This window comes from Saccoglossus kowalevskii, chromosome 3 (assembly GCF_978046115.1).
Source record: "Saccoglossus kowalevskii chromosome 3, keSacKowa6.1, whole genome shotgun sequence".
In the NCBI taxonomy this organism is placed as follows: Eukaryota; Metazoa; Hemichordata; class Enteropneusta; family Harrimaniidae; genus Saccoglossus; species Saccoglossus kowalevskii.
The window spans coordinates 30,712,135-30,728,340 of NC_140643.1; the positions used below are offsets into that span (position 1 = coordinate 30,712,135).

At 36.1% G+C, this 16,206-nt stretch overlaps 2 protein-coding genes across 2 annotated transcripts; both read left to right on the forward strand.

Annotated features, from left to right (window-relative positions):
• Positions 1 to 6,002: 6,002 nt before the first annotated feature.
• Positions 6,003 to 8,891, forward strand: LOC100370607 (uncharacterized). The gene is made up of 6 exons (XM_002734798.4): positions 6,003 to 6,087; positions 6,801 to 6,873; positions 7,262 to 7,417; positions 7,721 to 7,845; positions 8,160 to 8,244; positions 8,352 to 8,891. The coding sequence occupies exons 2-6, from the start codon at positions 6,828 to 6,830 to the stop codon at positions 8,495 to 8,497; spliced, it is 558 nt and encodes a 185-aa protein (XP_002734844.1). The 5' UTR covers positions 6,003 to 6,087; positions 6,801 to 6,827; the 3' UTR covers positions 8,498 to 8,891.
• A 5,237-nt stretch (positions 8,892 to 14,128) lies between these two features.
• Positions 14,129 to 15,863, forward strand: LOC100370360 (uncharacterized). The gene is made up of 4 exons (XM_002734796.4): positions 14,129 to 14,240; positions 14,583 to 14,707; positions 14,827 to 14,911; positions 15,438 to 15,863. The coding sequence occupies exons 1-4, from the start codon at positions 14,129 to 14,131 to the stop codon at positions 15,581 to 15,583; spliced, it is 468 nt and encodes a 155-aa protein (XP_002734842.2). The 3' UTR covers positions 15,584 to 15,863.
• Positions 15,864 to 16,206: the final 343 nt, after the last annotated feature.

Here is a 16,206-nt window from a genome sequence, read left to right on the forward strand (position 1 = left end):
TGACATTTACTACATGAGAACATTGTACTACCTACGTTTGTAAATTAAATGTACTTCTTAAAAGAATGGTACAAATAAAGCTTGTTTTTCTTTGTTATTGGTGCATATGTAAAGTCTGTTTACACCCACCCGACAACCAACTGCTATGCCATACTACTGTCCGATTATCAATTTGTATTTAATGGTGAATGTAATCTGGCGCTATGATCAATATTTATCAATTAAGTTTCAGTGGGGGGGGGGGTTAAAAAAAACTAAAGGAATTAAGTTTTTTATCCGACATTAATCTTTTGATGTCGTCCTTAAGAGTGAACAATGTTACAACACTCCAAAGTCACCTTTCGGGAAACATGCACCATTTTCTTCAAATTTAAAAATGCAATCATAATTTGTAGCCAATAGAACATGTTTTTTTTTAAGAATACCAAAAATGTTGCGCCAAAACTTTGTCAGCAACAACTATGGCTATCAAAGGCTCAAGACAGTAACTCGATCCACAAACTTGATTTTGTCCTCGTTGGATAGAAATGGCACTAATAGTGAAACACACTTTTTTAAAACTTTCAGATGGGATGAAAGAGAACAGCTGTACCTCTTGCTGTGTCTATGACAACTGTGCTGGCGGAGAAAAAAAACATCCTATCGGCTAATCCAATGTCATCACCCCAGTATAATCTGAATCAGCCTCGTTTCCATGTTGGGTAATTTTGTGTAGAAACAAAGAAATAGATGATTTAGAGAAAGAACTTAGCAATTTGCTTATTACTAGAAATGCTCAATAAATTCGATGAACAAAATTAACACGATTGTAAAAATTCCTCGGAAATTAAATGTTATTAGAATGTCGGAATGGTTATGATGTTTTATATCTATATCCTATACGTTGTTCACAGTTCAATGTCTGTTCGATTACGATGCGAGAATGCACCATATATACCGATGATATCAAAGTAAAAAAAAATGTGTAGATAGGATATTGTATCGACAACAATCAATACATTGTATGAGTGTATACACTGTAAAGTCACCATACTGATTATAACAATGGTGTGCAATTCAATATAAATTTATAGACACACTGGCTAGTACTCCGAAGGTATACCTTACAGTCGAAGTACCGCATATAACCCGTGACATTTATAAAGCCATATTGAACCAGCCACACTTGTTGTTAAAGATGAAATATGAAAGCATGTGATTTTTATTCATGAATATATTATATTGGGTTGTATAATCATGAAAAACGAATAATGTATAGTGTGAAGCAAAAACAGCATTTTTAGTTTATGATAACTCATATTCCACCTTGGTTCTCAGCATGTAATATAGCAATATTAAAATACACGTGCTCATGACTACAATGCATATAACTGCACCTTATTTATTTCCTCCAGTGCCCGTACTGTGGCTCGCCTTGTCAAATAAATGAACTCATGGGTTTTACACATTGTGGAAGTGCCTCGGAAATTGGCATGACAGCTAGCTATATCAAAACTCATTGTTTGTACGTATAAGATACCCAATTTGCTGTAAATTACCTACTTTTTGAAATTTCATAAGATGTTATATGAAGTCATACCTTATATATCATATATACCATTCCCCGTGTCTGTAGAAATTGTTAAAACAACTCAACTATTACCCAAGATCCTCATGCCGTGCAGATTTATCAGTGGACTTATCTCCATGGAGTGTGCACCTCAATTGTAATGAAGATTTGCACACCTTATGATATTGTATTATTTCACTCTAGATATCCCAGAGGTTACACACACGCTTCTTCTGTCAAGACACCTCAGATACCCCTTGATATTTCCACACATTGAAACTTCTTCAATCATTTGGTTTGCACTTCAGTTATGACATCTCAGATGTCCCATGAGGTCACAATCTGATTAAAATCTGATGTAGTGTACCGGCTTTAATTATTTTGGCTATAAACTTATTTTAATTTTATTTTTTATTACTTTTGTTATTAATGCCCTTTTATTTTATTATTTTACTTTGATTTTGTGATTTTTTTTTAATTCTGCCCTACCTACATCTGATCCGACGCCTAAGTAAGTCCCGTTCAAATCTCGCGTAAGTAACAGCCAATCACAGCCCCCCTTTTATACAGGCTGTCGGTTGCTTACTTTTCAGTGTAGTGATACTCTACGGGCAATCTTTCTGTACATTATATTTTGCCCACTTGAATAAACCATTAATAGAAAATTGCTAGTATATTTTTATTTGCAAAAGAAATTCCTCAGCATTTTACAATTTTTGTCATTACATTGAATATTTTTTTCACTTCCAACAAATGTGTACACTTCCAGATACATCTTCGCCAGCCAAGGTTCGTTCATTCAGTCATCGCTTCAATTTTACATCACTGAGCATAATTATTATCTAGAATGGAAGCAAAAAAATAAGTAAATCGTAATGATTAGAACACTGTAAACAGCTATAGTAAACAATGCAAACTGATTTTAAATTGTATAACGGTCACCGGCCCACGGCATCGATGAAATCTCGTTACATAGGCATCGGCTCAGATGTAGGTAGGGCGGAATTAAAAAAATCACAAAATTAAAATCAAAGTAAAATAATAAAATAAAATAAAATAAAAGGGCATTAATAACAAAAGTAATAAAAAATAAAATTAAAATAAGTTTATAGCCAAAATAATTAAAGCCCGTACACTACATCAGATTTTAATCAGATTGATGAGGTCAGTGAGTTGTCGCGATAGTGAAAGTTCTTTAATCATCTATTTGGTCTGAACTTCAGTCATATCACCTCAGATGTCCCATGAGTTCAGTGAGTTGTCGATATAGTGAAAGTTCTTTAATCATCTATTTGGTCTGAACTTCAGTCATATCACCTCAGATGTCCCATGAGTTCAGTGAGTTGTCGACATAGTGAAAGTTCATTAATCATCTATTTGGTCTGAACTTAAGTCATATCACCTCAGATGTCCCATGATTTCAGTGAGTTGTCGACATAGTGAAAGCTCGTTAATCATCTATTTGGTCTGAACTTCAGTCATATCACCTCAGATGCCCCATGATTTCAGTGAGTTGTCGACATAGTGAAAGTTCGTTAATCATCTATTTGGTCTGAACTTCAGTCATATCACCTGTGATGTCTCATGATTTCAGTGAGTTGTCGACAAAGTGAAATTTCTTTAATCATCTATTTTGTCTGTACTTCAGTCATATCACCTCAGATGTCCCATGAGTTCAGTGAGTTGTCGACATATTGAAAGTTCTTTAATCATCTATTTGGCCTGAACTTCAGTCATGTCACCTCAGATGTCCCATGAGTTCAGTGAGTTGTCGACATAGTGAAAGTTCTTTAATCATCTATTTGGTCTGACCTTCAGTCATGTCACCTCAGATGTCCCATGAGTTCAGTGAGTTGTCGACATAGTGAAAGTTCTTTAATCATCTATTTGGTCTGAACTTCAGTCATGTCACCTCAGATGTCCCATGAGTTGAGTGAGTTGTCGACATAGTGAAAGTTCGTTAATCATCTATTTTGTCTGTACTTCAGTCATGTCACCTCAGATGTCCCATGAGTTGAGTGAGTTGTCGACATAGTGAAAGTTCGTTAATCATCTATTTTGTCTGTACTTCAGTCATGTCACCTCAGATGTCCCATGAGTTCAGTGAGTTGTCGACATAGTGAAAGTTCTTTAATCATCTATTTGGTCTGAAATTCAGTCATGTCACCTCAGATGTTCCATGAATTCAGTGAGTTGTCGACATAAAGTCCGTTAATCATCTATTTGGTCTGTACTTCAGTCATGTCACCTCAGATGTCCCATGAGTTCAGTGAGTTGTCGACATAGTGAAAGTTCTTTAATCATCTATTTGGTCTGAAATTCAGTCATGTCACCTCAGATGTCCCGTGAGCGCAGTGAGTTGTCGACATAGTGAAAGTTCTTTAATCATCTATGTTGTCTGTACTTCAATCATGTCACCTCAGATGTTCTATGAGTTCAGTGAGTTGTCGACATAGTGAAATTTCTTTAATCATCTATTTGGTCTGAACTTCAGTCATATCACCTCAGATGTCCCATGAGTTCAGTGAGTTGTCGACATAGTGAAAGTTCGTTAATCATCTATTTTGTCTGTACTTCAGTCATGTCACCTCAGATGTCCCATGAGTTCAGTGAGTTGTCGACATAAAGTTCGTTAATCATCTATTTGGTCTGTAATTCAGTCATGTCACCTCAGATGTCCCATGAGTTCAGTGAGTTGTCGACATAGTGAAAGTTCGTTAATCATCTATTTGGTCTGTACTTCAGTCATGTCACCTCAGATGTCCCATGAGCTTAGTGAGTTGTCGACATAGTGAAAGTTCTTTAATCATCTATTTGGTCTGTACTTCAGTCATGTCACCTCAGATGTCCCATGAGTTCAGTGAGTTGTCGCGATAGTGAAAGTTCTCTAATCATCTATTTTGTCTGTACTTCAGTCATGTCACCTCAGATGTCCCATGAGTTCAGTGAGTTGTCGACATAATAAAAGTTCGTTAATCATCTATTTTCTCTGTACTTCAGTCATGTCACCTAGATGTCCCGTGAGCGCAGTGAGTTGTCGACATAGTGAAAGTTCTTTAATCATCTATGTTGTCTGTACTTCAATCATGTCACCTCAGATGTTCTATGAGTTCAGTGAGTTGTCGACATAGTGAAATTTCTTTAATCATCTATTTGGTCTGAACTTCAGTCATGACACCTTAGATGTCCCATGAGTTATTCACACAGAGAAATTAATGAAGATTGGCCCACAATCAGGAACATATAGACTTTTTTATAGTCTCTTGTTTGTTTGTTTGTTTGTTGATGTTTTTTTCTCGATAAAATAAAGTATTACGTGAGTGTGTAATGGCGGAAACCTGTGACCCGGTTTTCGCAGTAACCCGGTTTTCGGCATTTTCACTCACATGATATAATTAATTGAAAAACATAAAAAAACAAGAGACTGTGCCAAATCTAGTATAGAACGTAATATCAAGTTACATTCCTTTGATGTTGTATGCTATAGAAGGCAAAAGTAATTTGGTCTTTCAAACTTGACCACCCCATCCACTTATCTTTCTTGTAGTCGTTTCTCAAAGGAGGGGTGGGGTATATTTCTTCAGTGATATCGCGTCCATCATGTTTCTCCTTTCCGTGTCTAAATATCATCTTTGAAATTGTTAGTTAAACTACACTAAATCGCAGCTAAGTCTGTTTCAAGTGATTACTGGGACATACTAACGAGCGCGAGCTACACAAGTAGACTGTCTGGTATATGATGCTATGTACGCACAGTATACTGGGTTACTGGCATGTAATTTACATACGACCCTTTCAGTAGAATTTGTACCATTGAACAAATATAGTGAGTATAAATGATGGAAAGCAAGAATGTTTGAACAGCGTTACACATCGGTTCGTGTGACGTTTGCTTCAGCTATTCATGTTCCATAATTGGGATAAGAAGCAAACATCATTCCTACTTCGAATACACAATGTATTCAGGTCAGTGTCAAGACAATGCAATTATGTACAAATAGGAGAAACGAATTAATTTTTTGAATCAGTCGAAAGATCCACAAAATGAACGATTAAAGCGGCATTTAGAAACCCTTATTAAATTACTGTCGTTATCTTCAGCATATTTCTTGAAAAACACAACTAACTCGAACAAATGTTTATACCATGAGAATGAGTCACTAAGTTTGAAAGACTGTTTCGTAAAAATTAATACTTAGTGAATGACATGCGGGTGCATATTCAATAACGTGACCTAGTACTTATGTTTTAGGACCTATCCCCATTCATTGTGTACTAAGGGTGGTTACTTTTGTATTTGTTGGTGCACCTCCGACAATGACTCAGCATTACCTTAAAAGAAATCATTATTTAGCATATACATGCATCTGCATATTGAGGTGAACGTTACCCTGTGAATAATGGCTTGTTCCAGGTATTGGCAGGCACCTCTAGCTTCATGGCAACGACAACGCCTTGATTGGCTATATAAAGTACCTGAGCGTTCACCTAGCAATCACTAACTAGCGATCTAATATACACGACAGAGACAGTCAGTGGTAAGTACAGACCGAATTTACATTAAATATTGAAACAACTTGTTTTGTATCATTACGATGTTAAAAGATGTTTTTAATAATGTTATATACTTTCACTTGACTTGAGATTTATTTATCCTTGCCCACAATATGCCGAAGTTTACGTTTTAAGGACCCAGTGAACTTAAAGAGAAGTATCATTCTTTTCTAAATTTCTGCTTAAAAATTGAATAACCCTTCGATGCATCACTATTTTTTTTACATATTTGGAATCATTTCTCCCACTCTGGTGGTTAAGTTTGGAACTAATCGAAATTTTGAGATGTTTTAACGCTCTATTGCTCAAACGATTTTCGTCGCGTTCCATTTTCCCGTTTGGATTACTCATATAGACAGTAGGATTTTATTTGGTTGTTAGAGTGTACAGTTATTGGCATGTTACTGCATGCTACATTTTGGATTGCAATCCTACGATGTTGATCTTTCACAATACGAAAGCAAACATTGTGTCAAAAGAAATTCGAAGGGGTCAGTTATAACCTTGAACGATGGACAGAACAAAATGAAAGAGAATTGGAAGGCAGTTGTTAACATTTGAGTGATCTACGAGTCTTGTCAATTTTCATTATGGAAGTAGTGTATTGCGGGACACGGGATTAGGAATTTTTCAAGCCATCGTCCATTACTGACCCTGCTACTAGCGGTTTTGCTTATGTTATTTTCTTTATTTTCAGATTCATAAAACAAAAAAGCCTTACAATATGAAGTATATTATTTTGTCATTGGTGATTGTGGGTGCCGTATTTGGTAAGAGTTAACCCCTACCAGCAGATAATATCATGAATCGTTCCATAACCAGTATTTTGTAAAAATCGAGCCTTTCATACAAGTTCTGAATCAAAGCCCACCTAGGGCAATCAGATTGATCCATTGTATAACTTTATATACAAAAAATGTCATGTTTCGAATTCATCTGTTCATGTCAAATTTCTTTTTTATCATTGTCCTAGTAATTTCATTATTACATCAATTATTAGAGTAAAAAAGAAATTATAGAAAACACATTCAAATGTACATGTTGTTACACCAACATTGCGACGTCCACAAAACACAGTGTACCTACCGCTGGTCTAGAATTTCTTGTACGAATAAGCATTTTCTGACATGATATTGAGGACACATTTCAACTCTGCAGCACAGATGAATGGCGATCACGATGGAGACCGCGAAGATGGTGCGATGACGGGTATGACGTCATCATGTATGAATAATTCGGATTGCAACGCAGGCTGGTGTGTACACGGGATGTGCAGATGTCCACAAAACCACTATGGAGACAACTGTGAAGACGGTAAGCGGAAATGTATAATTTCACATATGGTAGCAATAAGATTGCATCCTTAATATACCATCGATTAATATTATTTACGTGTAATAATTATGACTATGTAATATCATAGTTTGTAAAAGTACTTTGAATATTTTATTTGACTATTGCAAATACAGACGTGTAAAAATGTGTTTACTTAGAAATGTTATTTCATTCGAATGAAAATTTCATGTTACACTGTTCACATGACCCACCGTCTTCCACGAAGCCCAAAACGACATTTTCAGGTACCGAAAGATTATACCTTGTTTTTCGTCCATGTAGTGAGCCCATTAAGGTGTATTGTATGTGACGGGTTTATGCATGAATCTAGTATGTGTATGACTGGATGGGCAATAAACCAAGACATCGACGTGGAAGAATGCGAGGCCCATCAAACATACTGCAAGGTGGGTTATTTATTTATTTATTTATTTATTTATTTATTTATTTATTTATTTATTTATTTATTTATTTATTTATTTATTTATTTATTTATTTATTTATTTATTTATTTATTTATTTATTTATTTATTTATTTATTTATTTATTTATTTATTTATTTATTTATTTGTTTAAACTACAGATGCAAAATCATTATCGCATCTCAGCAATAAGAACAAAGTAACGCAGAACCACGCAGTAACACAAACACCTTTAGACAACTTTAGATTTCATAAAATGTCGAATAACAGAAATAATGTGTTTTATTCGTTTCCTCTAGTCCGAGGTTTGGTTCAAAGACGGCATCCCATGGGTTAAACGTCATGGCTGTTCCGAAAACTGCTGGGAGAAAGAAGGATGTAGCCGTAAGTATCAGATGTTTATGAAATGTTTACGAGATTGTTACATTTTGAAATAATTATTATTTCTCTACAATGGAAACTGATATAAAACATTGTTATTTGCTTTACAGCTGATGCTGAAGGACATAACTGCGTCGCATGCTGTAACTATGACTACTGTTTGGGTGGAGAGAGATATATGCTCGGCGGATCAGATGCAATCACTCCCAGTCTCGTCGTTATCAGCCTTGTTTCTATGTTCAGTTCTTTTTTCTAGATGAATGTATATGATGAAAGGAATTATTTTCACATTTGAAAATTATATGACTTAGATCAAAGCTTAAATAAATAATAAATGATGAAATGTACAAAATATAACATTTACAAATTATTGTTTGAAAGGATATTTTTTAATGTTCTATGGCTTCACGCTAATGTAAACAAAACTTGTATGTGTTCTGGAAAAAGTAAAAAGTAATTACTGATTCGTAGTTCTCTATTGCTTAAAAGTTATTTCCACTTTTCAGTTTGTGAGTTTTACCGAACACCTAGAAATATGAATGAATATTATACACTTTAATTTTGAAGTGTAACAGCTGAATTTTACGGTATATTATCATATGTATGCATATCATTATAAATATAAATATAATAGATCAATTACGTTTGAAGTATATTGTATATTATATTCAGTTTGCACTACATAATATGCACCTTCGAAGAACCCTGACATTCCCATGCACAGATATACACTACCTAGACACCCCGGAAAACCCTGCATAGTACGCACTTCCCAGCCATCCAACCCAATACGCCTTACTCAGACACACCGTTACCTCATAATACAGCCTTTCTCTGAGGTACCCAGATTACCCCCCCCAACACACACACATAGCACCGCCCCCATGCACAGTGCGCAATGCTTGAGTAACCTGGTACTTCCATGCACAGTAACCTCTGCTCAGATACCCGGACAACCCAATGAATAGTTCGCACTGCTGCACAGGTACTATGACAACCCCGTGCATTGTACGTACTGTCCAAGTACCCTGACATATCTGACATATCCCACGAACATCACGCACTTCACATGTACTTTGGCAACCTCATGCATAATAAGCCTTGCTAAGGAAATCTGTTAACTTCATGCATATTTCGCAACCTCCAGGTACACTGGCAACCCCTGCATAGTATGCATTGCATTGCTCGGACACCCTCGAAAACCCTGCAAAAAATACTCCCACATATTACTCACCGTCCGAGTAGCCTGACACTGTCCAGGCGCCTTTGCAAGTCTCTGCTTATTACGCACTCCTCATGCAATTCGTCAACAAATGCCGAGTGCACACTGCCCAGGCACCATGACAACCCCAACGTACGAACTGCTCAGACACCCTGACACGAGATTCGTGCATAGTATGCACTTTTTTATGTACACTGGCATGCCACTGTATAATACGCTGTGCCCATGCTCTGCATCAGCCTTGCCCAGGTGGCAACCCCCCACATGGCCCCTGTATAGTATGCACTGCCCAGGCACCCCAGCGTCAAGACAAACGCCATGCACTGATTAGACAACCTGATAAACCCTTATATATTACGAACTGTCAGGTTAACCTCTGTGTATTATACCGACGTGAAGTTGCCCCTAGACACCTGTTCATACTTATGAAGGTGCCCTTAGAAACCCATATACTGTTTGTATTGACAAAGTACTTTAAATTTATACATTTATGTATTGTACGTTCACTGCTGCCGTATTTACGTTACCAATTCTTTGTATCTTATCAAATTTTTTGCGGATTTGAAAAATATTAAAACGAAACATAATTGTAATTGATTGTAAGAATTTAAGTGAAATAAAAGCATATCTCTCCGTCTAGTCTACGTTTACGTCGGAGTGACATATTACGTAAGACATGCACCATAATATTTGATAGTTACACTGGATATAGCATGGCTAGTGACGAGGTTAACTGTATTTATTGGAGTTATGAAAATAGCGAAGATGATGAGTCACCAATGGAGGTAATGTTCTTCCTTTCCAAACAAATGTTTGTACCCAATACACCGTACCACGCACAGACAAGTCCGCACTGAACCATGCAAAGATATGTGCCCAAGAATGCTGTGATTGGGACATTCTACTTTATGAGATCCGGTATTGGTTTTGCTTATTTGTTGCGATTCATGACTCACCGCACAATGTACAACAGTTCAATGATAGTCATTTGGCACCACGTTAAATTTTGGTCAAAGCATGTATGCAAGGCAGAATTGTATACGTCTAAAAACAGCCAACAGACATGCTGCTGTCTCAGTCTTGAATAGTGTATTCACTTAATGACAAATCGTATCTCTTTCAAATTCTAATCGATCAGTGCTTGTCCCAAGTGAACCTCTTTTAAATATTTTGCCAAAATGTGATGTATGTGATAATAGTGAAGAATCCTTCCAAAGAATAGGATGCTGATCTCTCCCAGAATCTAATTGGTCCTTTGATATCAATATCTCCTGAATATATTATGAAAAATTTTCAGTCACTTGTTGAGTTAACGTGCCTTTCTCTGATCTCTTTCTAAAACAATGTCACAATAAAGTTGAGAGTTATAGAGCAATGAAGAATCCTTACAAACAATTCTGTTTCCATGACAAATGGATCTAGATCTCTTAACAATTAGCCTTTGTCTCAAAGATATTTAGGTATACTTAGGTATTTTGCTGACAGACAGATATATCAGTTTTCCGTATAGTTTGACATATATAATTGAGGAACACATTACACGATCATTTAGGCTTATCAAAAAGTTGTATTAATCCTTCGTTTTATTTGTCTTAAAACAACATTCACATACTTGTTAACTCATCTTATTGTTTAAGATACGCGCAACTACTCGTGTGCAAATCATTGCATAAGGCTTATCGTTTTGCAATTTTCGTTCCATCTTCTGAAGATGTTACACTGAAGATATAATCATAACAGCCACAAAGTACATAGCATCTTCAATACTAAGGAAATAAACCGAAACTGTTTTGAAACACGATGAATGTTAGTTACATATAACTATCTAAAATTATTAAATATAAATTGACTGATTATAATTATAAAACCATAAAGATAAAACATTGAAGGAAATGTGCGCAGGCTTATTTATGTGTTAAAATATGAATTTAGAGGTATTCGATCTTGAAAAATTCAACCTGAAGATATTTGAAGACATTCGTTGAGTGAACCCACTTGTAGTGGATTAATGTAATGGTGAGCTATATTACAATGCCGTCGGCTTGACTGACTTTTAGTTCACAGTAATTCATTGCATTATCTATATTTTGGATTTGTATTCAAGGATGTTTTTTAAAACAAATATATGGCAAAAGTGTAAATAATAATATTAGTGAACTTTTACCGAAAATAAAAGCATAATACTCTCCTATATAAGTTTTAAATTATCTCCTATTTGTAACACGAAATATTTTGAGTAACTTATATATATATAATATCATTGTGTAGAAACTCGACTCGAACCTTTTTAACGCGCGGTGGTCGTCTCACTCGCGCCACGTTCCACATAGGTCTCATGCCACGAATAAACCGTGTGTGAACACATTTAGTCTGACAGTAAAATGGGATAATTACTTTGTCTATACAAAATGTTCTGGTGGATCATGGTCCATATGAACACAAACTTGATGAATCTGCATAATGACATGCTGTCATTCTTGAACAATTTTGCTAATTTGCATAAATCTAAAATGGCCACCATGTTACCAAAGAACATCATATCTCCACCTCTAATTAACATATTTGGTGATTTAAATGGCAACATTCTTATTTAATTGAACACTCCATATTTGCATAAATATACTTTATTTGCAATATACTAATGATTTCTCTGCAAGACTATTATGCTTAAATTTGAAATTAGTATTTTTCTGATACTGGAAGGTTCCGATGTTTGTTCAATTCATTCTTCATTCATGCATACATTTGTAATTGTCCTCGTCACCTGCGCATGCGTCAGATGGCCATAGCGTGTCATTGTTTACAAACAAGCGTCTACCCATGAGACTTTGCGTTTTTAGCGTGTGTTGTTATCGTCGCTTGGGACTCAATTCCCGCGCGTGCGCAGGTAATGACCCTCCAGCTTTAAAATGTTAGAGGTAGAAATATGCCGTTTCATGACGGCCATTTTGGATTTAGGCAAATTATACTTTAAAAATATACGTTGTTATTGCTGTTATATACCTCATCAAAGTGATTTTCTGAACAAACAATTCGACATGAAGAATTTTGAAATGATTTCTTTCGTTGCCCAACGGGACCCAGGAACTTTATGAACCCGTCATTCAAAAAAGGACAGTGGAATGGTAGAATCTATATTTTACCGGGGCAAAAGCTCATTGTTATCATCAGTGTCCACATTGTTCACCTCAAGTCATTTCGTATGCTCAGAATCACGACCTACCCTTGACTCTTTGATTGATTTGTGCACGCCTGATTGGGTTACTGGCATCTCGTTTGCATAAGAGGTTCTGAATGGAAATGCACCTCGTGAGCAAATATAGCAAGGGGAGCAAAATCGAAAACATACCAAATACCTGAGTGTGTTTGATGCGAAGTTTACACGGGAGTTCACACGAAGTTCGTCACACCCTTTAGGTAATCATAGTTATGGTACAAAACGTGATAAATTTAAACTTTTTAATTAGTTATGTAAAAATTACGTTGCACGGAAGTATGTTTTTAGATATAATGTTTTGGTGAACAAATGTATGATTTGGATGTAAAGGCTTATGGAGACATAATGCAATATTTCTTGTATGCATATTGTTTACATGAAAGAAGGCATCCCTAGCTCAATGTCAATGACAAAGTAACACGGACTATATAAAGTACCCATGCGGTAACCTAGCAATCAGTTCACGGTAACTGCAGCAAGTGCACCCGAAACGTTTCAGTCGTGAGTATAGTTTGAAAATGCGAAACGAAACGAAATATTTTGGTATTTCATGATTTTTATTACCCATAACAAAAAATTTGTTTATGCCATTTCAATATTAATCTATTTTCAAAAACTCTTAAAGATCCGAGCTTGTAGCAGTTTATAGACTGTTGGACCGTCAACTAGTGCCTTGATGGGCGATATTAACAATTCCATCGTCCATAGATTTACCAAAATTTTTAAGTTTCACTAAGTATTTATAATTTTGTCCGAAATTACCATGTTCTTTTAGATCTTATGCAACGACCTCTAAATATGCGATCGCAGTTCGATGTTTGACTGGGAACGGTTGAGAACCATTCGAATCGAGCAAACTTGCTGCATGTCAAATTTTGTCAAGTGTGCGCTCATTACTGGTGACATTCCTACATTGTTGACCGTTCTCATGAAGAAAACCTCAAACTGACGGCAAACAAACAAACCACTAAGTGACGAATTTCCTATTACAAATTGAACGACTGCCGAGTCACGTGATATTAACGTGCCATTGTGATTGGTCAATTAAGTTTATACTACTGAACTTTTGTTTTTATTTTTATTTTTTTTCAGAAAAAGGAATCGGATTCACTTTCAGCATGAAATTTATCATTCTATGCTTAGTTGTTGTTGGTGTCGCCTTTGGTAAGCATCTACGTGTACCTTTCAGCGTTGAACACCCCGCATTTTCAATTTTTTTAACCACTCGCACTCTCAAACTCACGGCTATTTGTAATTGAACTGTCAAAATTAACCATCTTTTCTCGACTGAAATCCTGCCTCATACATCGCTGTTTACTGAAATTAATCCCTGCTCCAATGAGATCATACGTTAAATTGACATCGATTTTTTTTGCTTGGCCCAATGATTCACAGCGCAGAACGGCCCGGGCGATCGTGACGACGAACATGACGGCGACCGCGGAGATATGGCTGAAAGGCCGGTAGTTTGTATGAGTGATCCGGAATGCCATGGAGGCTGGTGCGAACACGGGATGTGTAGATGTCCACCAAATCATTATGGAGATCATTGTGAAGATGGTAGGTGTGAAATAAAACGTTCGTTGGTTCATATTTCAAGATGAAAATAATCCGTCGATGTTCCAGAAATCTAAAATTCTTCAAAAAATACACCAAACGTGGCTGTTCTTTTCTGATTTTCTTGATCCATGACGTATTTTTGTGTACAATTCCCGTGGACTTGTCATACATACACATTGACTAGATATATTAGACATTTTTTTATCATTAGTTCGTTAAGGGCCAATGTGCTCGAAAACTTTGTCTTAGAAAATCTTGAAACAAAAATAAGTACATCAAACAAAAATAAATTCCGTTCTATAAATGTATCATCATCTTCTTCTACTAATATGTATTCCACAGTGAGCCCATTAAGATGTATTGTATGTGACGGATTCTGGCACGGTGAGCTAAGTCCTTGCGTCTCTGGATGGGCCCATCCGGAGCTTGATTCCGAGATATGTGAGGATCACCAGGCATACTGCAAGGTGCGTGCATTACGTTATTTTTATAATCCAAATTGTGAGATGGGAAATATTATCATCTCAATTTATTTCTAGCAGAATACGACTTATTCATTTGATAATTTGTTATATTTGTTTCTCAGTCCGAGGTTTGGTTCCAAGACGGTATTCCGTGGATTAAACGTCATGGCTGTTCTGAAAACTGCTGGGAGAAAGAGGATTGTAGCCGTACGTATCCCATTGATGATATGACCGTTTGTTAGACAAGTTCTTCACACCTTTGCTTCCGATCGTTTCTGGTGAAATTGTAGGGATATTGTATATATATTATTTTAGATTCCAAATTTATGGGGATAGATTCGATATGCAAACCGAAACATCATGAAAAAACAAATCAACTAACAAGTTGTCCAATTGTATTTACTTGTATTATGAATATGCTATTATTAAAGTACGTGAAAATTCCATTAAAATGACAAATCGGGATTTCGGTCAAAGAAAAGTTAAAATTAGTGATAGTTAACTTTAAGTATCGGCAAAGTATTAATGGTGTCGGATCTTAATTAGCCGAGAATCCAGCCATTCAGAGCGCACTTCCCAATGCACTAAAGAATGGTTTGGCGAATCGCTACGTAAATATGTAAGCTGCATTGATTTGTTGTCTCCATGACTATATACATTACTATGGGAAATCGCATGCGCAGACTGACCTGTAGATAAAATCTAACCATACGAAATGTTTTGTATTTTACAGCTGAAAATGAAGGAGCTTCTTGCGTCGCATGTTGCCAATATGACGACTGTGTCGGTGGAGAGAAATATATTCTTGGCGGGTCACAGGTCATCACTCCCAGCGTCATCTTGATCAGCTTCGTTTCCATGTTCAGTTATTGTTTGTAGACCATACGCAATATCTAGTTTGAAAGTTCGCATATTATTACATGCACGCTTTGGTTGTAATTGTTCTGGGAGGGGTAACATCATTTTTATTCATTCATGATTTATTTTAGTTAAAAACAAAAATCTGTATTCGACTTAATTTGACATCGTATGATTGTTCTCCAAAAAACAACATTGTGAGATAAGCAATGAATGCTGGTATATAAACAGAATTCTCGAAACGATGTATTTTATTGTATCATAATTTGTAAGTAATATCTATTAAAATGACGTCACAATATTGATTATCACCTTCGTGTTTGTTAGTGTGGTCATGGAACTTAGTTCAATGGTGTGGTAAATTGCAAAATGTCAAGACACCGATTATATGATGGGATGCTTTTACCTTGGAGTTTCTTTTGAAATGTGTTGATCCTAAATCGACCAAATAACACATAAAGCCATATTCTGATCGTTCCGGCTTTGTCACGATAGCCGTGTGTATAAAAACCCAAGTACGTCATTATCAGTTATTACAGGGCGTGAACTATAACGCCAAATGCTAACTTTTATAGGAGGTCGTACAAAAACGTCTTGAACCGCGCGTGACCGGAGCAATTGGGTAACTGTAGGTGTTTTATCCT

Excerpts from the sequence above, each read along its gene's own strand:
- LOC100370607 (XM_002734798.4), top strand. The coding sequence starts at position 6,828 with ATGAAGTATATTATTTTGTCATTGGTGATTGTGGGTGCCGTATTTG. Across the intron at positions 6,874-7,261 it reads GATTGTGGGTGCCGTATTTG|CACAGATGAATGGCGATCAC; the intron begins GTAAGAGTTAAC and ends TCAACTCTGCAG. Across the intron at positions 8,245-8,351 it reads GGAGAAAGAAGGATGTAGCC|CTGATGCTGAAGGACATAAC; the intron begins GTAAGTATCAGA and ends TTTGCTTTACAG.
- LOC100370360 (XM_002734796.4), top strand. The coding sequence starts at position 14,129 with ATGGCTGAAAGGCCGGTAGTTTGTATGAGTGATCCGGAATGCCATGGA. Across the intron at positions 14,241-14,582 it reads TGGAGATCATTGTGAAGATG|TGAGCCCATTAAGATGTATT; the intron begins GTAGGTGTGAAA and ends TGTATTCCACAG. Across the intron at positions 14,912-15,437 it reads GGAGAAAGAGGATTGTAGCC|CTGAAAATGAAGGAGCTTCT; the intron begins GTACGTATCCCA and ends TGTATTTTACAG.